Here is a 24,598-nt window from a genome sequence, read left to right as displayed (position 1 = left end):
GCCCGCCCTGCCGGCGGAAAGGGCGGGTTCCGCGCGCGGACGCGGGCCGTGGTTGGCTGGGGCGGGCGGCGATTGAGCGGGGCGGGGCGCGCGGCGGAAGCGGCCGAAGCGGCCGAAGCGGCGGCGGGGTGGGTCGGCATGGAGCCCGGGGAGGGCCCGGGAGCGCTGGACCTGCACGGCGACGAGGAGATCATCGAGGTGGTGGAGCTGGGCCCGCCCGGGCCGGGTGAGACGGGGCGCCCTGCGCCACGCACCGGGCAGGGCCTGCGGGGGCTCCGGCCTCCCGCCGGGGCACCGGGAGCGCTGCGGCCCCACCCAGTGCCAGGCCCGGCCGGTGCATCCCTCCGGCCCGCGGCCTCTCCCCGTGTCGCGTCCCGTTCCTCTGCGGTTTCCCTGCTCTGGGACTCGTGGCCGCGGCGGCATCGCGCATCCTCCCGCTGCCCGGTCCCCGCTGTCCCTCCGAACCCGGCAGGCCGCGAGCCGCGCCCTGACCTTCGCCCTCTGCAGATGACCTGGCCGAGGAGATGGAGGACGTGGACTTTGAGGACGAGGGGGCAGAAGAGCCCGATGCCGAGGCTTGGGAGTCGGAGGATGACGAGGGGGTGGAGGACGGCATGGAGGCACAGGACGACAGTGAGGTCACGTTCTCTCTCCACTCGGGTGAGTGCTGGGCACGGGCAGAAGCAGCTGGGACCCCCCTCGGGACCTGGTCTCATCTTGGCTTGCCCCAGAGTCCAGGGGTGCAGAGTGCCTTGCTAGGCTGCTGTCTCCCAGCCTTCTTGGGACAGCCGTCAGGACTCAGAGCTGCCCTGGGCTTGTTTCTGCCTTATGCTCTGGTAGAAGAGCCCTTTGGGCCTCCTATCATGGCAGCTGGCTCTAAGCTCAGCAGAAAGCCTCTGCCGCTCCTCTCCCACGTGAAGAATTGATTCCCACTGGGCTAGGTTGAGAGTTCAGCTTGCTGACGTCCCACCCAGACCCAGTGCTGCGTGGGGTTTGGATCCCCTGGGAACGTCAGGTGAGGCGGGATTGGCACCGTAGCCATGTAGCCTCTCTTTGCTCTTTTGTCAAGATTCTGTCTTCTGTGTGAGCCTTGACCCCAAGACCAACACGCTGGCAGTGACAGGCGGAGAGGATGACAAGGCCTTCGTGTGGCGTGTGAGTGATGGAGAACTCCTGTTTGAGTGCTCAGGTGAGGTGCAGTGAACAGCTGTGTCCCCTCTCAGCAGTGTCTATCTGCACACATCTTTCTCCAGCTGTTGCTGTGCTCCTGACCATCTTCCATAGCTTGCCTTGAGCAGTCTCTGTCCCCTGATGTTTATAGGACACAAGGACTCGGTCACCTGTGCTGGCTTCAGTCACGACTCTGTGTTCGTGGCCACAGGTGACATGTCTGGGCTTATCAAAGTGTGGCGGGTGGATGCCAAGGAGGAAGTGTGGTCCTTTGAGGTGGGGGACTTGGAGGTGAGTGATGCTGTGGGGGCTCCCCAGCCAGCAAGTGGGGTGGCAGCACTTTGGTGACACTGCCTTTGTTCTCTCTCTCTCTGCCCAGTGGATGGAGTGGCACCCTCAAGCCCACGTACTTTTGGCTGGTACAGCTGATGGCAACACCTGGATGTGGAAGATCCCCAGTGGGGACTGCAAGACTTTTCAGGGTCCGGCATGCCCAGCCACGTGTGGCAGGATCTTGCCTGATGGTGAGGCGTGGAGCCTCTCTGGAGTGTGGAATGTCACCAGCTCTGTGTGGGCCATCTGCCCTCCTGCTTCTCCCAGTCTGTGCTGAATGGGAGGTAGGGGGATAGGGAGCCCTGTCTCTATCTGCTATCTCTCTCTCACCCAGGGAAGCGAGCAGTGGTGGGGTATGAGGACGGGACCATGCGCATCTGGGACCTAAAGCAGGGAACCTCGCTGCATGTCCTGAAAGGTAGGGAAGAAGGAAGAGGTTTATCACCTAGACTATTCCCTAGCTGGCAGACAGACCCTTCCAGTGGGCTCTGACCTCTGCCTGGGTGGACAGGAGGCATCCTGTGAGGGCAGGAGGGAGCCTGGCACAGGGTTTCTCTCCCCAGCGGTGGCTGTTGCTTGCCAGGGTGCTGGCAGAGCCAGGCAGGGTGGAGGCTGCAGGATGGTGTGTTTCAAGGCTCACCGGGTCTCTGTGGGGAGGGCACATAAAGCTCATACCTGCTGCTCACTCCCCAGGCCAGGATGGCCATCAGGACCCCTTGACGTGTGTAGCCAGCAACCAGGATGGCAGTTTGATCATGACGGGCTCTGTGGACTGTCACGCCAAGCTGATCAACTCTGCCACGGGCAAGGTGCGTCTGTATGGGCCGGGCACAGCCAGGAGCGCTGCGGATCCCCCAAGTCCCCTGTCCTGGGCTGGGGGCAGAGCCAGGAGCGCTGGGGATCCCCCAAGTCCCCTGTCCTGGGCTGGGGGCAGAGCCAGGAGCGCTGGGGATCCCCCAAGTCCCCTGTCCTGGGCTGGGGGCAGAGCCAGGAGCGCTGGGGATCCCCCAAGTCCCCTGTCCTGGGCTGGGGGCAGAGCCAGGAGCGCTGGGGCCCCTCAAATCCGGGGCCGTGTGCGGCCACCGGCCGCCGGCAGGCGGCGCCCTCGCGCTGCGGGTGGAGCGCGGGCTGGGTGGTCCCGCCCGGCTCCTGGAAGGAAGTTCCTTCTTGTTTGCTCCCAGGAATTGAGGCTTTGGGGCCGCGCCTTGTTCTAATGAGGGCGCAGACTCGGTATCGAGTGCGAACGGGACCTTTGTGCGTCTGGGTCTCCTTCCCTCGGGGTATAGTCACCCTCCCTCTACCCAGGTGGTGTGCGTGTTCAAGATGGAGAGCGTGACCCCCAAGGCACCCATCAGCGAGGGTGAGGAGGCAGAGTCCAACTCAGTGGAGTCGCTGGGCTTCTGTAATGTGTGAGTGTTGGGACAGCCGCTCTTCAGTGCTACATCTTACAGGGCTTGTCATACAGATTCATTTGCATCCCTTGCACTCAATCTGTTGCATTTCTCTTGCCTCTGTACTCCCCAGCTGGGTGTGGAGATGCCAGATCCCTTTGGTATGAGGCCAAGGGTCACCAGCTGCTCAGTCCTCCCTGCAACTGTTGGGATTCTGGGCTAGTCTGATTGACCACTGCTTGGCTGGGATACTCTACTCTCCAGACAGCTGATTTCCTGCTAGGACACTGTCATCTTCACAAACCATGATTGCTGACTTGTTGTACTGCTGGATTTCCCAAGCGGGTTGTTTGATGGCTCCAGCCATCAGGTTTTCCCTCATCCTCACTACATTGTAGCCTTCAGCGTAGGGTTTGCCTTTTACCTGCAGCCTTTATGTTTCCATCCCTGCTTCCCGATGTGCCATGTAATGCCTATTCCCTTGTCTGTAGGATGCCACTGGCTGCTGTGGGCTATCTTGACGGCACACTGGCTATTTACGACCTCTCCACACAGAGCCTGAGGCATAAGTGCCAACACGAGGTACTGCCCTCCCCCCCTGCCCCGCCCAGGCTTGGGAGGTGGGCTTTGGGCCTTTTGGAGATCTCCCTTGAAGCCCAAGGGCCAGTTCCCAATTTGTACTTCTCCCTTAGCCTTGGGCTTCCCCAAAGGGCAGCCGCAGTCTCTGCAAAGCGGATGTGCTTGGTCCTGGCGTCTGGCTCTCCTGGGAGGACAGCAGACACCATGAGGGGGTGGGGGTACAGGGGGGGAGCTAAGAGGTCCCCACTGTGGTTTTCCCCTGCCCCAGTCAGGGATTGTGCAGCTGCTGTGGGAGGAGAGCTCGGCCGTGGTGTACACCTGCAGCCTGGACGGGGCTGTGCGGCTCTGGGACGCCCGCTCGGGGAAGATGATCAGCGAGTACCGAGGGCACTCTGCCGAAATCCTCGACTTTGCTGTCAACAAGTGAGCAGGCAACCCCTAGACCCCTTCCCTGCTGGGTGGAGGGAGCAGTGATAGCAGGGGCCTCCAGCCTAGGAGCTCAAATCGCAAGCTGCCTCTTTGAGTGCCCTTGTGGTCTGGTCCCAAGGTGGGGGACAAACCTAGGTCCATGTTGGGACTCGAGGGTCTCAAGGGGGAGTGCAGCACTTCAGAGCTGGGCTGGGGGTGATGGTCAGGGATACTGGAAGCCCCCAGCCCCACCTCTGAGCCCTGTCTCCCTGCAGGGATGCCTCCATTGTGGTGACCACCTCTGGCGACCACCAAGCCAAAGTGTTCTGCGTCCAGCGGCCCGATCGCTAGAACTGCGTCAAGGGACGGCGTCCCGGCGCTGCCCTGCGCCTTGTGTACAGAGGGATGAGGGACATGGTTTCACCACCCTTCTCCAGTGCGTGCTTTGTAATTTTTCCAGCCTGCCCTGCTTTGCCCTCACCGTCTAGGGGCCAAGCCAGGGGTTTTGTATGAAGACGTCTTTAATTATATAAATTATTTCACTTAACTGGATGCCATCTACTCTGCTTGTTGGGGGGAAGAGGATCTGGGGAGCTATGCTCCCTCCTCAGGGATCTCCCTGGCATCCAACCATGGCCTGAGGATCAGTGGCAGAGACTCCCATCCTAGCTCTCCCTGCTAGGGGGAATCAGGGGTCAGGATAGGAGGGAAGGGTGCAGGTCGCTAGCTGAAGGTAGGAGAATCCTGCTCTGTACAGTCTAGGAGCTTCTTAACAGAACAGGCTATTCCCAGATCTGGGTACTGCACCCCAAAGTTCATTAGAAGGCATATGTTCCACAATACAGGAATTATCTCCCTTGGGGCTGTGACCAAACACCCCTTCCAGGGCAAGGTCACGTGCATTGACAAGCCAAAGCTTCAAAGCCCTTTAAGATAGAAAGATCTTCTTTATTAATGAACCCCAACAGTATTTCTTCAGATACAGGAGTTTTGAACTCAAATACTCAGAAGAAAACAAGTTAATATTGCATTATTCTCATAAGAAATACTGCAACTTATTTCTGGTAACATATTGCAAAGCGAAACAGCTTGAAAAGAAAAAAAAATTAAAAAAGAAAAGAAATTAAGTCAATCAAACTGGAATTAAAGTTTTGTTTTTTGGAACGATCGAGTCCTCGCAAGCACAGCTCGTTTCTGCAGATTACTCCCCCAACTGTCGTACAAACAGACCCCCGATTGCTTGAATTCCTTATGAGCCCACAGAGGTGCAACATTAAAAGCTACGATTATCAGGTAGCAAGTGCCCCAACCTTTGTCCTCCACTGCAGCCTCGGTGACTCAGCGTTAACGGGTTGTGAACGTCTTCCCCCTAAAAAGACGGAGAGAGGGGTCAGCACAGCCCCAGGGGCCTGTGGGGCTTGTGGTGGGGCATGTGTAGCAGAGCTCTCAAAGCCAGGCAGGCACTGCTGGGTTGGAGCTCACAGGGTCTGTGGCTGCAGAACCAAGTCACAGGGCTGTGGGAAGGGGCTAACTTTTGCAGAGGGGACAACCCTCCTGCCCCAAAGCAGCATGCAAAGGGGACATGACAGGTCAGAGAAAAAATGACACCAAGGGGCTCTGGGATAAGCAGAAGGTAAGGGAGCTGATTGAAACATGTTCATGCAACTGCTCTCCTCCATCCACTTCACTGCTTGTTCACAAGAGGGAGCCAGCCAGCATGGTAGCCTGGCCCCAGCCATCAGCTGGCCAAGGGCAGCCAGTGACTCTGAGGAGCTGCAGACACTGGGCAGCAAGACTTGGTCCAGTGCCCACAAACCCCAAGGAAGGACCTGGCTCTTCTCCTGTGAGCTGGAGCTGCTTCCAGAGATGGATGAGGCAGCTCTAATATAACAGGGAAAAAGCTCCAGGAATGCCACCAAGGACTTGGAGGGGGGAAATGGAGACACCAGGGCTTGCAGGGCCACGTACGAACATTTTGTGAAGGACCTGCCAGTTCCTCACAGGACATCTGAGGCAGTAAGCTGTGGGTCACCCCCATGGCACCCCAGCCTGCCCTGGACTGCAGAATGCCAAACTGAGCAAGACTGAGCTCGTGGCTGGCAGCGAAGCCCAGAGAGCCATGCCCTGCTTTGCTACTCACGTGATTGTTTTCATTTCTTTCTTCTCTGCGTCTGGACGGGCACGGTTGAGCACCTTGAGGAAATCTGACGTTTTCGCCCTCATACGCGTGTGAATATAGGCCTGTGTTTCATTAGGACAAAATGGGGACATGTCAGGAGCCTTTCTTCATAGCTCAGATTTCAGGACACATCAAAGCCAGGTCACGCTGAACAATTACCCTCATTTCTGTTCTCAGAAAGGAAACAAACCAGATCCAAAAGGGAAAAATCCTACTTTACTGCTAGAATGGAAAGAAAACAGTCTTGTGTCCAAAAGCAGGGAGAAGGCAATGATGCATCACTTGCCACCCCTGCATGACTGCGGAGGGCAGTGGCAGACCCTAATGAGTTCTGAAGGGGCACCCCTGTCCCCTGCTTCTCCCCTTCAGCACCCAGGTTAGATGGGCTGAAGCCCCCTGTGTGCCCCGGCCCTCATACCTTCGAGCACTTGATGTGATAGTGCAGGTAGTCCCGGAATGTGTGGATCAAGTTTATGGTGTTGTCTCTGGCTGCAGCATTGGTGTGACGGGGGAACAGCACTGAAAGAGGCCAACACAGACCATTAGTACCTCCTGAGGCCTTCAGGGTGTGCTGCATTGAATCCCTGCCTCGCTCTCTATAAAGAGCCCTTTACTCTTGACATGTACCAGGATTAAGCAGCACTTGTGATTTTAAATACAAAGTTTAAGAGCACTTTTCCACATTTCCCACAGCAGCCTGTGCACTCTGCGGGACACAGGCAAGGCCAGGTGTCCAGAAACAATGGCACTGCAGGAAACCACATGTTGCTGTATCAGTGCTTGGGAGATGCAATTGGAGGAGCAAGCTGGGAGGCAGACTAGAGCGGCCAGGCTGCTCAACCAATTGCAAGATCCAGTCTGTCCTGGGGTCTTGAAATTGGTTCTGGATCTTCCCCTGGCAGCTTGCCAGCCCTGTAACATAGACCGACTTGGATACAAGCAGGTAGCTTGCTCTTTCCATAAGCTGGTGCTCTGTTAGGTGTCCCAGATCCAAGGGCTGAAAGAACATTTTGTCTGGGTGATGATCTCACCTGAGATCAGATAACTGGGAAATTTAGTCTCAACAAGAACAAAAGTATGTGGAATCCTGGACCTCTTCTTTCCATAGCTGACAGATGCCCAGGCCTCAAGGCACCATTTCCAGCACAGGAGGAGGGCAATGCTATCTTCACCTTTCCTTGCCGTGTCTGTGCTCAATCTCTGAGCTCCAAACTACAGGAATGCTGGCCTGAGACACCCTAACAACACACCCAAGCATCTTCAAGAGAGACCTATCCCTTTCAGCAGGGCAGTGTCAAGAAGTTTAGACTTCTTGACACTGCTGCTCAGGGGGAAGTCATGGTTCTGCTGGCCAGCACCTCTGTCACGGTAAAGTGGCTCATCAGTGTTTGGCCCAGAGCAAAGAGGCAGAGCTGGAGAAGCAGAATGCACTGCTCTGCTGCTGCTCTCTGACTGCCTCTGCTGATCAGGCACTGCAGAGCTCCCTGCAGCTGGACTACCTACAAGTACAGTTGCATGAAAACTTTCACAAGAAACCTCCAGTTTCCAAAATATCACAGCAAAACCACTCTTCCCTTTGCTTCCAAATACTGAACTTATTTTGTAGGCGGACACTAAACAACTCACTGTCCACTTCCACGTTTTCTTGCCCATAGTAGAGCTGAGGTGACCTGATACAGAAAAGGGACGCTCCAAAGGGGGCACACGAGACAGACTGCAACCCCAGAGTCCTTGCAGCCCTGAACCAACACTCAGGGAAGGTGAATTCCTTCCTGTTTCTCATGCAGCAACAAGAACCTCTCTCCTCCCCAAGCATCCCCAAGCCTCAGAGCTGCCTGCTTACCAAAAGTGATGTAGCCAATATTATCGCCAACAGCTGCGTCCGTGTCTTTCAGCTCCAAGGGTGGCTCCCTGTGGCTGAAGAGCACCTGTGGGGCTGTGTGACTGGCCCGGCGACCCTCCTTGAACTCCTGAACAAGACAAAGTGAAGGTGATTCCCACTGTGACCCTTCAGCAACATGCTGGGAAATCAAATGGGGTTTCCTCACTCCCAAAGGGCAATAAGCAGAAGGTGCCCCAGCTTTTCCTGAATGGATTGGGTTCATCAGGCCAAACACCCTGAAAGTAACCCTTTTTCCCAGCAAAACCAGCCCAAAATGCATGGCTGTCCTGGGTTTATACATGACCGTAGTGCAGCCCCTCAGCTGGGGTGGCTTTTGGTGTGTCACACCCCTGCCATGGGTGTTTTGTGGGACACCTCAGTCTGAGCAAGTACATGAGACAGCACAGTTCCTGCTGGAACTTCAATGCTTCCAGTGAAAGTGCACAGTGCCCACCAGCCCTGAGGAACAGAAATTCTCAGGAAGGGCTGCAAGGTCTCCATCACACCTAGTGTAAAGGTTCTGCCATTTGAGAAAACATCTCCCACCAGGAGTCTGCCTAGGCATCAAGATGCATCTAGGGGCTTGAAGCTTGTATGTGAACTCTGCTCCTCTTAATGCTTCCCCCTACACCTTGAAACAATACCTTCAGGCAGGGAGATCCCTTCCCCCACTTCTGACAGCAGCACAACCCCCACCTCACAGGAAATTTACTGGCTCTGCATTTCAGGAACTCTAAAGACCATCTCTGTGTGGGCTGGGAATGTCCAGAGACCATTCTCCTGCCCCAAGGCAGGGCAGTCTTCCCTCTGCCTCACTGACCTCCATCCCAACCTACACATTATCAGCTACCCTTGGCCTCTCCTCTGAGCACAGTTTCCCCGGGAAAGGCAGGGGCATCTATGTCCCTTTTAGAGTAGATCACTGGGCTTTCCTTAATGAAATGCTTAGCTTGCACTTCTGTCTGCTTATGCCAGAGGGTGAAATGGTTCAAATGGCTTCACTGGTTAGTTAATGGTCACATTTTCTCCATGAGAGCCTAGATGAGCAGACACCATGCCCAGCTGTGTTATGCAAGAGCAATAGCTGGAGGGAAAGAGCCAGTGTGACTCAGAGTGGAAATTCCTGTGGCTGGGCAGAGGCAGGGTTTGCTATTGTAAAAACCAAGAATTCGGGACATGGAGACTCCAGGACAGCTGCTGCCTTGAAGCACTGCCATCTTCCCAGGAGCCTCACTAACCCCATTTTGTTCATCATACTTCCCTTCCCATTTTAAAAGCTAAATTCCAGGCTGAGGGATATGCTTGGTGGGAGAAAACCACAAAGCCAGAGCAGATGCCATGTCTGTAGCTAATGAACACAGCAAACAGAGCTGTGAATACTTCCATTGCAACACACCCCCTTCTGATGACACCCAACACAGGTACACTGGTCTCCAGCAAACTGGGCCAGTAACTTGCTGTCCATGAGCCTGTCAGCAGCATGGCCTGGCACCCTTGAACAGGTAGGTTAAAGCTGCCTGGAACACCCTGCAGGCCCTGCTCCATGGCCATGCCCAAACAGGAGGCTGGCTCCCCAGGAGCTTAAGCAGATGAGTGAGGTGGGCCAGTGGCACAGATGAACACAGGTATGAGCATGCATTGAGCCTTCCCAGCTGCACACAGACAGATGTGTCACTTTCCCCAGGCTGCACACAGTTGTTCACAGACATGCAAAGTGCTTACTACAAGTCTCTGAATGCTTCCCAGCTAAACAGCAATTGGAAAAGGTAGCTGAGTCCAGACTCAGCTGAGTCCAGTCCATAACCTGGCATTATGATTGGTTCAAGCCCACAAATTAGTATATTCATAGCTCTAAAAAGTTGAAATCAGAGAGCTGTCACACTGAGCTGCTGAGTGTTTCTGCAGCATTTGAGCATTAGCAGGATGAAACTTCAAGGTGAAGACCAGTTTCAGCTCCTCCTCATGCATGGCATGACCCTGTCTCACCCTTCCTACTCCCTTTAATCCTCAACATGCTCAAGTCCTCAGCTGGCTGGAGATCCCTACACCATAGCTATCCACATTACAGGGCCTCAATGTGGGGACTGAAGCATTCACTGTGGTGTTTCTCATCTGTAACACATAATACGCTTGATTGTCCAAACGAGCAAGACTATTGATGATACAGATGCCAATGCAAGAGCCAGGAAAATACACTGTCTGTGCCCATTAGCATGTTCTTCCATCCCAGTGCAGCATAGAGCAAAGCACTTCCATGTGTTAAACTGCCTTTGTGCTCACTTCAGCAGCATATTTGGCAATGCTGCTTCAAGCAAGCAGGCATCTGAATTGAGGACCAGACCCCTTCCCTGTAATTCAGTTTCCATACCTGCATAAACACCTTTCCGATTACCACATCATCGTCGTCCTTAAATACCGTGCTGAACACAACTGTGACACGGTCCTTCTTTGCCTCAACATACCTGCAGGTGGGAGAGAGAGAACCCACCTGTGAGCCAGAGCTAAGAAGTTCAACTGGACGAGGAAGCAACTGCGTGACACAGTCAAGTAGATACAACAGCCATTCACAGGCCTGGCTGCTGTAAATTTCCCCTCCCTTGAGACAATATTTACAGGGAGCACCACATTTCTGTTGGGAGTGGCCAGTTCCTCTTCTGCATGCAGCCACAAGTGATGCCACTAACAGAGACTCTTGTGTAACATCCCAGCAGCCCGAGGCATAAGCATTACCCTCATGGGATACTTGTGGCAGCCTAGAACAGGCCCTTATTACCCTGGCCAAAGCACGGAGCAGGAGGATTTCCTGACTTTCCACCAAAACCTACAGCTGTGCACAGGAGCAGACTACCGAGTACGGTATGACCCCCATGCTGTTTGAACACTTACATTGTCTCATCATCCCTGTAGTGGATGACTGCTCTTTTTTCTCCTTCTTTGCCCTCTTCCTGGAATTTGAAATACTTCTCAAAGACTGAAGCAAAGCAGTTGCGCTTCAACATGCCGGCTTGGTGCACAATGGCATCCTTGTCTGCAGGAAGGTTCTCCAGGTCGTACAGCAAAGAGACATTGTAACCTGGGAAGGGACAGCCACTAAGCTTAATAATCTACATAGGGCCTTAATGAAAGCAGAGACCTTTTTTTTAAAGAGATATCTACAGTCCCACTTCTGCCTTAAATCCTCCCAAAAGTCCCAGGGGTGAGTTCTTCCCACTCCACGCACTTGCCAAAAGCCATGCCTGAACTCGGCGCGTGGCCATGGCAACGTTCCTGGGGCTGCTTCCCAAGCTCCCAGACACACGTGCTGGCTGAACTGCTCCCAAGTTTTTGCAGTGAGTAGGAAGAGATGTTGTCACAGGTAACCATGGTTTTCCTGTGTCTTACAAAGCATCTTTGAGAAGAACAAAGACCCCAACCGTAAGGAACAGAGGCTTCCTGGAGGAGGACTGCATAAAGAATTACAGCTTGTGCTGCAAGCTACTTCATCCCTGACGTGTCTGAGCCACTTTTTAAATTGGCAATTTCAAATTGCAATTCATTCTATAGAGAGCCTTAGATATCAAGCTCTTCAAGTGCAGCTTTCATATGAGCATTTCTCAGGTGACTTAAGTAACTTTGGAATTGCATTCACACACACATACACACATGCACACAAACACACAGAGAGTGAATGTTACTGCAGGGTTACCTGATTCAGGATTTACCAAGTAGCTTCCATAGACTTTCTTCAATACCTAGAAAAGAAATTAAACATTGAGCACACAAGCTATCAAGACTTGTTTCCTCCTGCACAGTCTAGGCCATATTTGGTCTTCTTTTAGAAGTATCAAATTACAACACCTGCCTCCCCTAGTCTAAGAGAACTTAGACAAATATTAAGTCATCAGCTTCTAGTACTATTGGCTGTTCCTGCTCTAGGGAGGGCTCCCTGAACTCCACTGACAGGGGACATACTGCAGGAGAGGACTCAAAACTGGAACTTTTTCAAGTTCTTGCTAGTCGGAGTTGTGTGGGGAAGAAGCCGTATAGCTCATACCTTCAAAGGAGAGCAATCAGCAGAGCCTGACACAACAGACCTGAGGGCTACCACTTTTCCTTCCATTCAAAGGCAGATGCAAAGCGTGCCAGGTCCCTCTCCTCACAGGACGGCAAGTTCAGAGCACACCATGGCCTGGTGATCACACACTGTCTCAGCCTATTGCACGAACAGATGGGGATCGAGAGGAGACTGCCACGCAGGCTTGGATGCCTCCCAGAAGCAGAACCGCCTACAGCACAGAAAAAACCTTTCTTCAAACGTAATTACTGCTGAATTTTACATCAATGGCAATTTCCAACTGAGCCATAGCTCTGTGTCAATGAGGGGGCTGGGAACAGGCAGTATTTCACAGAGAAGAACACAACAGTGCTGGGGCAGAACTGGCCCTCCTGGGATGACACCCACTACCACATGGAAAGGATACACAGACTCTCTGCATGACAAAACCTCCTCTCAGCAGAGAGCCTGCCTGCAGCCGTGCAGGAAGATGCCCTGTCTTAGCAGGAAGCCCACTCTGCATTCCTCACAGTGGGTTTTCACCAAAGACAGAGCAGAAACAAGCAACATTGTCTGCAGGGAAGTACAGAAAGCAACATTATGACAACTGGAGATTGAAAAATGTAATTTCTATTTAGTCAGTACTTCCAAGCCAGTCCTGCATAGATCCTATTTTCCTCTAAAAGTTTATAGAAAGTTGCCTTTCACCACCACAGTGGCTGCTGGTGCCCAGTGCTGTCAGCCACTTGTCCTCCACAGTTCTCTTGGGATCACACACTGCACTGAACCTCACTACACATGCTGGGAAGGTTCCACCATTTGGACTCCTTCACATACTCCTCATGCCAGCAGTGGTACCTTCAGTAGCAGGCAATGTTGCACCTAGAAAGCTCTGCATTCAGGAACCAGGAAAGCAGGACCCTCACTCATATCTTTTCTGATTTAGGTGGGTCTTATGGCAATTCGCAGGAATTCATTTTGGGTTCAAATCACCCATTTATCACCAGACTCATAATAAACTGATGGTGCAGTTTCCTTGTTTTCTTCCAAGGACAGACACCCAGAGGCAAAAGCCTGCTGAAAAGCCCTGAGTGAACCCCATTCGCTACCATGTGGAGATTTGAAAACGGACTCAAGAACTGAGTCACACTTCCTGCCTCGCCATCCAACCACAGCTCAGAGAGGCTCCTTTTTTCTACCATAAATGGCCCTCCACAGCCACAGGGCCCAGTCAACAGGAACCGAGCTTGCAACTTCACGCAGCAGCAGTGGAAAGGGAACCAATCTGTAAACCAAGGTCTGCATGCGCAGCAGGAGCCCAGCACTTGCTCTCAAGTGTGGTTAGGAGTCAGAAGAGAAGCATCACAGATCTGTCTTGATGCCTTCCTTCACCTGTGGGCTCAACACATCAGTCAGGGAAACTTATTTCTACAAGGTCAGGCTTCGGTTTGAACTTGCAAAATTAGTGGTGCCTTCTGCCTTTCAGGCTGCAGGGTCATACAAGATTACTTTTTCACGAGAGAGCGTGAACACACTTGCCCTTGTCTTTCAGCAAAGTGGGACTCCTGGTTGGCACAGAGCTGCTCCTTTGACTAGTGAGATGGGAGCACAGATGCTTCTCTAAGGGTCAGTTGTTAGATCCATCAACATCACGAGGGCATTGCCACCAACACAGTATTTGTAGGCAGGAGGCCTGGAGATGCTTACTCACCTCATCAGCACCATGTTCCTGGAGTTCCTTGTAGAATTTCAGAGAAATACTGACCATCACTTTTGTCTTATCTCCATTGGGGTTTGAAATATGGTAAAGGACTCCATCAAAGTCTAAGAAGCAAGCAAGAGAAATGTGAGGGAACAGAAACCATCTCCTATTTCTGAGGAATGTTTTCCCTACAAGTTCTAGTAACTGCATAAAGCGACACTGCTCCTCTTGCTCCAGCCCTCACACGCACAGCAAGAAGGAAACCTGCAATTAAGGAAAATGGTAATGTCATGTAAGGACACATGCTATCATTCACAGGGCTGAAACAATTTTGACACCTGTCCATCACAGAAAGCTTTAGTCTAGTGTCATTTAGCATTCCTGGCAAATCCACTTGTGCTCAATGCACAAGGATACAAACATGCAGAGACAGGAGCCTTATGGATGGCCAGCGCAGAAAGTGACTGACATGCCCACCAGGCCAGAGCTGCAGCCTGGAGGAGAAAACCTCTCTGCCAGCTGCTGCTGTGAGAGCTTCCACTTCACTGCAGAACAGGCAGGGAGGGCAGGAGGAAGGGAAAGGCAACCCTCCAGCTACCTAGCAAGCTCCACTTTCCCACTGAGCTTTGCAGCTTGCATGGATTCCTGATAACAGAAGCAAAAATTCAGTTGCTGAATGAGTACTTGAACTTTGTTGGCATTTCTCCTCCTGAAGAGCAAACTTCAGGTGATGAATCCATTTTGCCTGTCACCCTAAGTCAGTTTCATAACAACCCAAACCAGATGGTGCTAAAGACCTCATAACAAGTAGCACCAAGGGCAGGACTGGAGAACGGATGAGGTAAAAGAGAAGAGCTGTGTAGCAAGCACACACCAAAGCACTACCACCAATGAGCTCAATGCTCTAGGGAAGTCTCAGGGAAGACAGACAGACAGAGAAATAGTGGGGCAGCCAAAGAAGCCCCAGCTCTGGGGGATACTGCAGGGTCACCACACCACCCCTGCCCAGTGGTGTGGGCAGACTGGTCAAGGCAGCCCTTGGTTCAGAGAAGTCAAGAAAGCTGCAGAGCTTACCTGCAAATGTTACTTCTACTGCCTCTGGTTTATTTCTAAAAAGCAAAGAAAACAAAGGAGGTAAATGAGAACTCTAACAGCAGCTTCCAAGCTGTGAAGGAAAGAGGATTAATTTCCAACACCTCATTTTTCACAGGCAGCTCTTCCTCAAAACCTTTTTACCTCCTGCTGTCCGACTGGTAACCTCTGACAAGAGATCTTATACTTCTCCCCCTTCCTATAAGCACCAGTTTTACCCCAGATGACATAAAATAGACTTTGAAGCTGGCACAGATTTCTATTATTTCTAGTTTATTAATAGATTTTGACATCACAGATTTCCAGTTAGAAATTCCTAAGAAAGTTACCCCTTACTAAGAAGTTTTGTTTTCACAAGCGCACACTCTGTACAGAACAGCCATGACACAGGTTTTGGGACAGAGGATCTTTTGTAAGGTCCTGCAATACCAGTTCATGGAAGGAGCTGAGTAATCCTTCCTGACACAGTGCCCCCTTCGCCATCAACACCAGCTCTACAAATGCGTTGATATAAGTTGCTTGCAGAGAAGATCCCTTTTCCAAGTTAGGAAAGTGTTAGCAGTATCAGGAGCAGGTCAAAGAAGGAAACTTTCCACATGTTAATTTCATCCTGTCCCCCTTCCAAAACACCCCAACATTTTGCCAACAGCCTCTGCAGAAAAACTGTAGCTCTGGATGTGCTCTAACACTGTCGTGAGTGGTCTCTGGGACACCAATCAGCAACAAAACCCTTTGCAAGCCAAAGGCACATCACATCTTACACTGTGACTATGAAGATTAAACTGCTTCTTGACAAACCCTATTTTGACATTTGTTCATGATCTGTGAAAGAGTAGGACTCCATGAAAGATGTAACTGCTTCTGGAAGGTCATTTCATTGGGATTGGCACTATATAACTGCTTTCACAGCTCCAAGGGGACTGGTATTAATAGGTCATTCTCCAACAGGGAATTGATGCAAAGGTATCTCCACTGCTGAGAGCAGGCATGGAAAATGAGAACAGGATAAAAAGCCAGTCTGTTGCTGCTGTTTCACACCGTATCTCCATTTATTTTTCAAAAGTAGATGATGTTCAAATACAGGCTAATAATGCTGCTGCTAACAGAAATCTAGTCTCTAACAGTTCATTCCCACCTGTCTGAACCAACATACTGAAATATGTTCCCCAGAGTAAAGTCAGTGGTCTTAACTATGCTGCTGCTGCCCAGAGACCAGCTTCAACCGTTTTGCCAAAACTTGCTCTTCCACACATTTGTGTGCTGCTGAGTACTGGCTACACTGTGGTACATACACCGAGGAAGGTGGGGGGAAGTGATGACTCAATATCTATTTTCCCTGACAATATTCTGTAACGATTTAAATGATTTTATCTCAGCAGCAAGCATTGTTTTTCCATCAGCTTTTCTGCAGCCAGCCTCATTCCTGGAAGGCAGAAATGACCAAAATGTGATAAAACTCAAGCTGGGCAATACAGGGAGACCAAGACACTGCACTGTACTGATACCAGACACTCACCAGGCCAACAACATTTTACTCCAGCAGAAAGGGAGGAATTAGGATGGAGAACCCAAGTGAAAATGAGGAGGTGTTCCTGCTTCTTGAAAGTGATCAGCTGTGAAAGGCAACGGCCCTTTTTTTGTCTGAAGGCTGGGGAGCCTCTGTCTTTAGTGCCACCTTGCTGAGGATAAAAAGTACACACTTGAAAGAAGCAGTGCAATTGCACCCAAAGCAGGTCCTTTCGTTTAAAAGCTGTGCCAGCTACCTGTGACCTCTCTTGCTTTCATCTCCCCTCCCCAGCTGGGCCTGAGACAGGCTCAGCAGACATCCCTGGCTGCATATTTAGCTTGGGCTCTTGCAAAGAGGAGCAATTCCACAAGTCATGTCCAGCCACTTCTGCTCACTGAGGATGGCTCAGAGCTGAGATGAAAGAAAATCCCCGAGATCCCACTCGGTCAGTTGATGCAGACGTGTTCCTCTTTTAGAGCACCACACTCAGACGTGGGAATCAGCTTGGATGACAGTATAAATTTTTATAAAAAAAGAAACCTATGTAGGAAGCTTTAAAGATAGCACAGCCAGGCACATGAGAGCTAGGAATATTAAACAGGATGCATCCTTAAACCACTGTTCCATCTTCTCAAAATTGCACTTTCAAACCCCATTCCCCACACACACAGAGCTGACACCTCCCAGAGCCCCCGTTCCCAGCAGAGCCTTCCAAATACAGCACCTCCCTCTGAGAAATGCAAGGAAGTGGCTGACAGTGCACTGGAGGAAGGATGATTCCCCATTTGGTTGCCCTGTACCCAGGAGATGGCAGGAAGATCACTCATCACATAATTGAAGAAGCTGAGCCAAGACCATGTACAGGAGCCAGTTGATGGCTCTGCACGAGAGCCTTTGTTCTGCACACAAAAGCTCACTGCTAACACAGCTGGGTTTGAGCCTGTTATTGTGCAAACGTCATTTCTTAGAGAAGTTATTTTAACGCTGATTTCCCAAGTGGCTCAGTTCCGGTACTCGGGGATGGTGAGGAGGGGGAGTATTTAAGGGGAAAAAAGGTAACTGGGCAGAACTTTGGGTGCTGAATATTCAACCACTTCCCAGCACAGCCTCAGTGAAGCAAGAGCTCACGTGAGCTGCATACAGAGCTCCTGGCAGCCACGCTGGCCCTGTCACCTACAGCACAGTGGGTTTTCTGCCTCACCAGGCACACACTTAAGTAACCCAGGCCTGGCCTGGCCCGGCCCAGGGGAGGACAGGGAAGAGCATTGGAAGTGTGGCTGGGAGCAAAGTGAGCCCCCTTAGCCTTTCACAGTTCAGGAGCTTTACAATCACAGTGTTTAAAGTGCTTCTATTTATTTCTCTGGCTCACCTCATCAAAACTACCCTGGCTACTCAAAATTTTTCTCCAACAGAAAAACCACTCCTTTTGCTACCCAGCTTGTTGTTCCTGCCTCAAGAAGTCCTCAGGCAGAATAGAGAGGAGCTCTCACCTCCAGCCTTCAATAGTTTCTGGATGAGCAACAATGCTGCAGGTCACACACACATGTTCACTTCCCCTTGACCTTCCAGCAACCCCGTCTTCTACCACTGGAAATAGCTCTATGGAGGCACAACGTGTCCTCTCTGTGTTCTGTCCTTCCTGCTCTCGTGCCAGTGATGGCTCAGTGCAGAGAATTCACAGCAGGCCTGGGATGGGGCCTGCACCACTGAGGGTGGGTACCAGGTAATGTCAGGTTACTGGCACGATCCCAAAGAGTTCTGTCTGGTCTAGCATGCTTTGGCGTCCCTCGCCTCCGTGAGGAGACTCTCCACACCCATAGCAAGAATTGGCAGTTTAGCAGCTTGGTGATGAATGACTCTAAATCCCAACCGGACTGTAAATTCCAACTGGGAAGCCAGGAGATCTTTTGGGGTTCACTTCTACCCCTGATCCAAATCTCTGAGAAACAGACTAAGCCTAGCTATACTCAGAGGATTTCAGACAGGACACCTCGTCCACTCCTGGGGCAGAGAGCTGCTGTGACCCCTGCAAGCTCCTCACCTCCAATGCTACCTGAACCACAGCATCCCTCAGTGACCTTCCCTGCTTGCTACCCTCTGCCCTGCATGGACAATAAAACCAGCTCACACCAGGAATAACTGAGGTGGCTTCTCTCTGCACTGAACACTGAATCCAGACCAGACCTTTCTGCAAACCCCTGCCTGAACTCCGACGCTAAAATGGCAGCTGTTCCAAGCAGCAGTCTGTTTTGTGATAACAGTTATCAGGTCTGAAGTCAAACCCACACCAAATCCCATCTGCCCTCTGCTTGTAACAATAAGAGACCCTGACAGCTTTTATGTCTTCTTGCCTATGTTCCTTCTATTCATCTCCAAATGGCTCCTACGCCCTATCTAATAGAGAGCCAGCTCCAAATCAGATTTTTCACCCCAGCAGAACATCCGTGAAGAGCCACAGGTGCCCATGGAGAGATACCAGCAAGCACTTAAGAGCAATAGCAAATCTTTTTTTCTGACAGCACTCCCTCACTTGACTCTGAGAACTTCCCTGTTTCATTCTCAGGCCACAAAGGCTCTTAGCCATATGTTACAACAAATTTAAGATCTTGGCTGACAACCATACTGAAGCATCCCCCACACCACAGTTAAAGCCTCTACCAAATAATGGAGAATGGCAATTATTTCAAAAGCTGCAAGCATGCAGATACTCTAATCTCTTGCCCCATAGGAGAGGGGGAAAAAGGGATATTTCAAAGCTTAAAGCTCTGAGCAGAGCTTTCAGATCACCAGAGTCAACACACGATTTGGATAAAGTGAGCCAGATTCAGTGACAGACTGCAGGCTCTCGCTACAGAAAGGTCACCTCAATAAAAAAAATTATGAGCAATGTTTAAAATTCTCTGAACAGTTCCTCCACTTCCGGGCTCCACTCAGCTAACAAAAGCCCCTCTGCATAAGCTGCAGGAGCATATGCAATCAAAGAGCTCCCATAGTTCTGGCAGCACACCCACCATGAGCACAAGCAGGAGTGCTCTGTCAGGGGGGTGGTGCCAAGCTGTGTACAGCACCCTACACGTGCCAATTCTCCCCTCCTGATTAGGCGACCCCTCCATGCCCAAGCTCTTCTCATGCTGTGTGCCCAATAGCCTGGAGGAGCGGGTGGGTAGGAAAGCAGTGGGAGTCACAGTGGACAAAGCACAGATGGTCCTGCAGGATGCTGGCACCTTCCAGCCAGACCTCTGTCTGATGCATCCTCAGCTATAGGCAGCTAGCCTGTGGTTCCCCACCAGAGAGATCCAGAGTTGTGCCAAGTCTCTGGGTAAGAACCTAATTTTGCACACACTTTTACTGTGTTTCTTTAGTACAGTGATGGACACCTACTATTCTCTGCTGTCAAGCATTGGTGGCTGCAGTGAGAACCACTCTCTGAAGATAAAACAGAGCAGGCTCCTCCTAGGAACCCAAGATGAAAACTGAGGCTGGAGTGATGACAGAACCACTTGTGAAAGCCTAACACCTTTCAGATCTGGCTTTTCTTCCCTCCTGCTCCCTGTGCAGTTGCACAAAAGTGGAGCACTATCTACTTCCAGATAAAGGTGGTTCACAATCCACTGTTAATGCTAAGTCACCTTCCCTGGTGTCTGAAGCAGGATGTGCTGTGACAACCCAGGAGCTATGCTCCAACACCTACAGCACTCTCAAGTCAATGTGGACAGCCAGGGTTTACCATGAGCACTGCCCATGCCAGCAAAACCCAAACCTGCTCTTTCTGCCAGCAGCATTTCCCGAGCACTCTGCAGTCAGGCAGAGGTGAGGTAGGTGAGGTTGTGCCTGGAGAGATGTGCAGCTCCAGGCTGGGCTTGTGAGGACACTAAGCCAGCACCTGCCACTGCTGCTAAAGGAGGGAGATCTGATCCCTGTCCATGGCTGCACCATGGTGAGCAGCCACGACACAATGAACGGGATGAGGAAACTCATCTAAGCTAAAAATACCCAGTTTTGCCTGTTTAATTTTAACCTAGGTCACTTCCCCAATCCTGTTTCCCTTGAAGCCACAAAAATGTCTGTGTCAGCAAGAACAAGGGGGTGGCAGAGGAATGATCTGGTTTTGGTGGGGTCTCTGAGCAACCCTGAAGCACTGGAGCCACATATAACCACAACCACTCCTGAAGAGAGTTCCTCAGTAGTGCCTGGCAGGATTCAAAGCTCCTCTACCCTCCCAGCACATCAACAGCCTCCAGACACTCCTGTCTCCCCATGATGAGCTCACTTCAAGTCACACCATGAACACAAAGTTCTCACTGCCTGGTTTCAGCCAGGGTTCAGCCTCTGTGTCTGAACGGCTCAGCTCTGCAGCACACAATCATCAAGTGACTGCAGGTGGGAAATACCATAAAACTGGTGGGTGCAGCTTCAGCCCAGCTCCTACTGGCTCACATGAACCACTCAGCATCAGGGAAGTCCAAGCTTCAGTTGATTTCCTATGCAGCCTATGGTCAGGGAGCCCTGCAGAGCTGTACCTACTAATGGCTGTAAAGAAACCAACAATTTAATTTGAGATTCTCTTCCCTCCACCCCCAACCTAGGAAAAGGCATGCTGTACCCCAGCTATGCAAATTTGTGTTCTTTTACACAGTGGGTAAATAATAAGTAACAGTTTGAGACAGATGATTAATTTACTAAAGATTTTGAGTAAGCTATGTATGACTGGAAAACCAAACCCTAAGACCAAAGCCCTGTGCCACACTTACCCTGGGGTCAGTTAAATTAGAGTAGGACAAAACTGGATGTCAAATCTGTTAGTGTCAAACAGAATGAGTATTCATCAGACACAGACGACAATCATTAAAATGTTTTACACTTAAAGTGTTTGTGGAGTTTTTTTTATGCCTGTGCGATTAGCAAAGGAAAGCAATGATGAGAAACAGGATTTTCCAACTGGTAGAGCTCATCTCCTCACACATATTTCTATCATAAATGGGAAAACCCACCTGTGACACCAGCTTCCAGGAAACATCTCATGTACAAATGAATCGGTCAAAAGCTTATGGAAGCTTTTTCTTGACATGTAAAAAAGCTCATGAGCCAACCTCATTTCAATAAACTTATTTCCAGGTACTGACCAGATATTCCCACATTGCAGCAGTATATTCCTAACTCAAGTTATTTCAACAGATTCTGGTAACTTTAGGCTTTTATTTTAAAATGTGGTTGGTTTAAGAGAATAGATTTAAACACAGAAATTACTAGAACTAAGTAAGGAAAAAAAAAATCAGATGCACTGAAGTCCATCATCTGTTACCACCTTGATCTAAACATCATGTTTCAACAGTGGCTGTCCAAGGAGGTGAGATTTCATGGGGACTGTCCACAAAACCAAATTAAATTTGAAATTACCCTATTTACAGGTGGATGCTGCCAAGCCCCAAGGACCTTGTTCAGGGAGCACTCTTAGAGGTGGGTTAGGCCCTGTCTCAAGTGCTGATCTCTGTCTGCAGTCCTGCTGAGGTACCTTTCACACTGGGAACTCCAGGGACAGCTGGACCTCCATGCAGAGCAGATTTTGACATATATGACAATAATGGCAGTTAATGAATTCCATCTTCTAAATGTGACCTCGTTCTATATGACAAGGTGAAATGTGGAGTGTCTCCACCTGATAGCCCAGGAAAGCTCTGCAGGAACCTGCCAAACTATGGCTGCACTGCAGTAGAGGGGAGCGATACAGCCCATGTCACAGGACAAGTATCTGGGAAAGGATTTGGAAATGAACCCTGCCCTGCCCCATTTCCAGGCTGGTACTGAAGCCACCAGGCACACCTGGCTCTGGAACAACCACTATTGACAAATCCTGCATCGCATCTGCTGCACTTCTGGGTTAGAGCAAATAATGTAAACCCAACTCTGCCCCAGTGTCCAGATTCACTCCTCCCAGTCCCCCAATTCTTCAAGGCTTGACCTTGCCCTGACTGTCCTGTGTTCAGCCCCAAGATACACCTTGGAAAATCATCACCAAAATAGCAAAATACAGGAAATCCCTTCCTGTCTCCAGGCTGAGCACCACAGGAATAACCCAAGAGCTGTGGCTATAGGAAAAAGAAATATCACTTCAATAAATGTTTCATAACATTCATTCCTTAGAAGACCTGAAACCAGGAGAAACGTCCCTGCACTCGCCTGGATGGGGGACCCCAGAACAAGCACAGAAGAAAATTCAGAAGTAAATGTCTTCCTCATCTTCAGCAACACATTTAAGGCACAAAACTTATCTAGAAACGCCATCTAAAGAACAGAACATGCTAGAGATGACTAAAAGGCAGAAGCAGAGCACCATCGGCCACCCTACAAATTGATCCAGGAACAATCAGTATGTCAGGCACACATGCCCACACACAAGTAAGGTGGCTTTGCCATACAGCAAAATGGAAATGTCAGGGGCCTGCAGGCTGCTGCAGGACAAGCAAGTGCAGCTCTGCTCACAGAGTCAAAGTTTTGGGGTGCATCTAAAACTGCAAACTGCCCCTCCACATCAGATCAACACAGGGACACTTGCATGTTCTTCTCTCTCCATCAGGAAGAGTGCCTTGGCACAGACTAGTGACTGACAAGCAGTTCTGACACTCACTGTGAACCTCTGTACATGCCATATTTTCTAATGGATGTGGCTGCAATACCACAGAGGTCACCTGGGAGCTCTCTCTGCCCAGTACTGTGCCTGTACTCTGGGGAAACTTGTTGCATTAAATGATCAGGGCTCAAGACAAATAAAAATCTGGGAGAAGCTCATCTGTCCTCCAAGGCAGAGCAGCCTGTGTAATTATTTTATGGAAAAAAACCCCACCATAACAAAACACGAATCTGAGCAACAAGTCAACTGAGAGTGGGGGGAAAGCAAAGTAAGTGGCCTCTGACAACGTTCTGCACGTAAAAGACCGAGAGCTTCAAAAATCGCTGGAGAAAAAGTAACACAGAAAAAGGCACCTGTCTGGGGGGTCCTTTCCTGAAGCAGCCCGAGGCCTGTCTTGTGAGGCGCCAGGGCAGGCTCCACCCCAGAGGTAACACCACTGCGCTCTGCCTCTCAAGGCTTCGTCTGTGTACAAAGGTGTCTCAGTCAGCAGGCAGTGCATCGAGTCCACAGGCCACTCGGTTGCAGATAAGGACATTCATTCTTAAGGGACTTCCTTCAAAGCTAAGCTGTGTCCTCACAAGCATCTTTACAGCCCTGGTGCAACACTCGCAGTAAAAAAAAAAACACTGGCTCCCCATGGACTGAAATGTCCCAGCCAGAGATGTGGGCGTGAACTAGACCCCAGGCCGCCCCCCGAGGCCAGGACACCCACCAGGCTGGCACCAGCAATCGTGGCTGACCTGTGCGCCTGGATCCCTCCTGCTCGAGAAAGCAAAGAGGGAGCAAGCTGGAATTTGCTCTTCACCCCAAAGCAAAAGGCTGAGGCCATGACTCCACACACAGGCTTCCTGTTCCCCGCCTCCCCCTACACATTCTGGACCAGCGCTGGCAGCACGCTGATGAAGCCCACTTTACCCAAAGCTGCAAGTCCACCTTCCTCCCTTCCCAACTTCCTCCTCGTCCAGACCCCGACCTCCCGTCCACCTCAGCACGGCAATCTCCGGTACCCTTCCCAGAACCGTCCTGCTCCCCCGGGGCTCTCCATTGCTCTGGCACTAACGACCCCATGCAGCCCCTCTCCCCTCCGACACTGCCCTGTCCCACTCTGCTCCCTCATTCCCCAGGCTTTCCCTCTGCCCAAGCTCTGTCCATCCCGCCGCCCGCAGCTCAGTTCCCGCACCCTGACCACCCCCCTCCCAGCCCCTGCATCCTGCAGGCCCCCACCCCGTGCCCGCTCTGCCCTCCTCGTTCCCGGGCCGCCGCCCGGCAGCACACTACCCGCCGGCTCAGTGCCGCTCCCCGCCGCTCTCCAGCCCCGCATCCTTCCTTGTCACCATTCCCCGGCCCCCACCTTCCGCCCCTCTCAGCCCCATCCTCCCCCGGCACCACCCGCCAGGCTCTACTCTGTGCCCGGGCGCCTGGCACGGCCCGGGCCCCGCCAGCCACCGCCCCCTCGCCCCTCCCTCGGTCCACGGACCCGTCCCCGCCCCGCCCCAGCTCCACCGTTCCTACCCGGCGGCCGCGCCCTCGAACTTGAGCGTGAGGGTCTCCTCGATGATGCGGTTGTTGACCTCGAGCAGGATCATGTCGGTGCCGGGAGCGGCTCTGAGGGAGCCGAGCCCGCTGCGCGCACCGGGGACCCGCCCGAGCCTGCGCCGCCGCTTCCGCTCTCGCGCCCGCGCGTCACTTCCGGC

At 51.6% G+C, this 24,598-nt stretch overlaps 2 protein-coding genes across 2 annotated transcripts; one reads left to right on the top strand and one right to left on the bottom strand.

The window, feature by feature from the left end:
- The first annotated feature begins 58 nt into the window (after window positions 1–58).
- AAMP (angio associated migratory cell protein) lies at window positions 59–5,045 on the top strand. The gene is made up of 11 exons (XM_068195539.1): window positions 59–226; window positions 508–660; window positions 1,070–1,189; window positions 1,322–1,461; window positions 1,550–1,694; window positions 1,838–1,921; window positions 2,197–2,312; window positions 2,809–2,912; window positions 3,386–3,476; window positions 3,742–3,896; window positions 4,157–5,045. The coding sequence occupies exons 1-11, from the start codon at window positions 139–141 to the stop codon at window positions 4,230–4,232; spliced, it is 1,272 nt and encodes a 423-aa protein (XP_068051640.1). The 5' UTR covers window positions 59–138; the 3' UTR covers window positions 4,233–5,045.
- On the bottom strand, window positions 4,809–24,598 carry ARPC2 (actin related protein 2/3 complex subunit 2). The gene is made up of 10 exons (XM_068195545.1): window positions 24,417–24,598; window positions 14,752–14,786; window positions 13,687–13,799; window positions 11,628–11,673; window positions 10,829–11,015; window positions 10,311–10,404; window positions 7,904–8,030; window positions 6,479–6,579; window positions 6,022–6,122; window positions 4,809–5,250 (listed from the first exon to the last, which is right to left on the bottom strand). Exons 1-10 carry the CDS (start codon window positions 24,488–24,490, stop codon window positions 5,226–5,228), a joined length of 903 nt encoding a protein of 300 aa, XP_068051646.1. The 5' UTR covers window positions 24,491–24,598; the 3' UTR covers window positions 4,809–5,225.

The sequence above is a fragment of the Anomalospiza imberbis genome, chromosome 7, assembly GCF_031753505.1.
Source record: "Anomalospiza imberbis isolate Cuckoo-Finch-1a 21T00152 chromosome 7, ASM3175350v1, whole genome shotgun sequence".
Classification (NCBI taxonomy): domain Eukaryota; kingdom Metazoa; phylum Chordata; class Aves; order Passeriformes; family Viduidae; genus Anomalospiza; species Anomalospiza imberbis.
The sequence above is the reverse complement of the archived record's forward strand: the minus strand, read 5'-3'. Positions and strand labels throughout refer to the sequence as shown.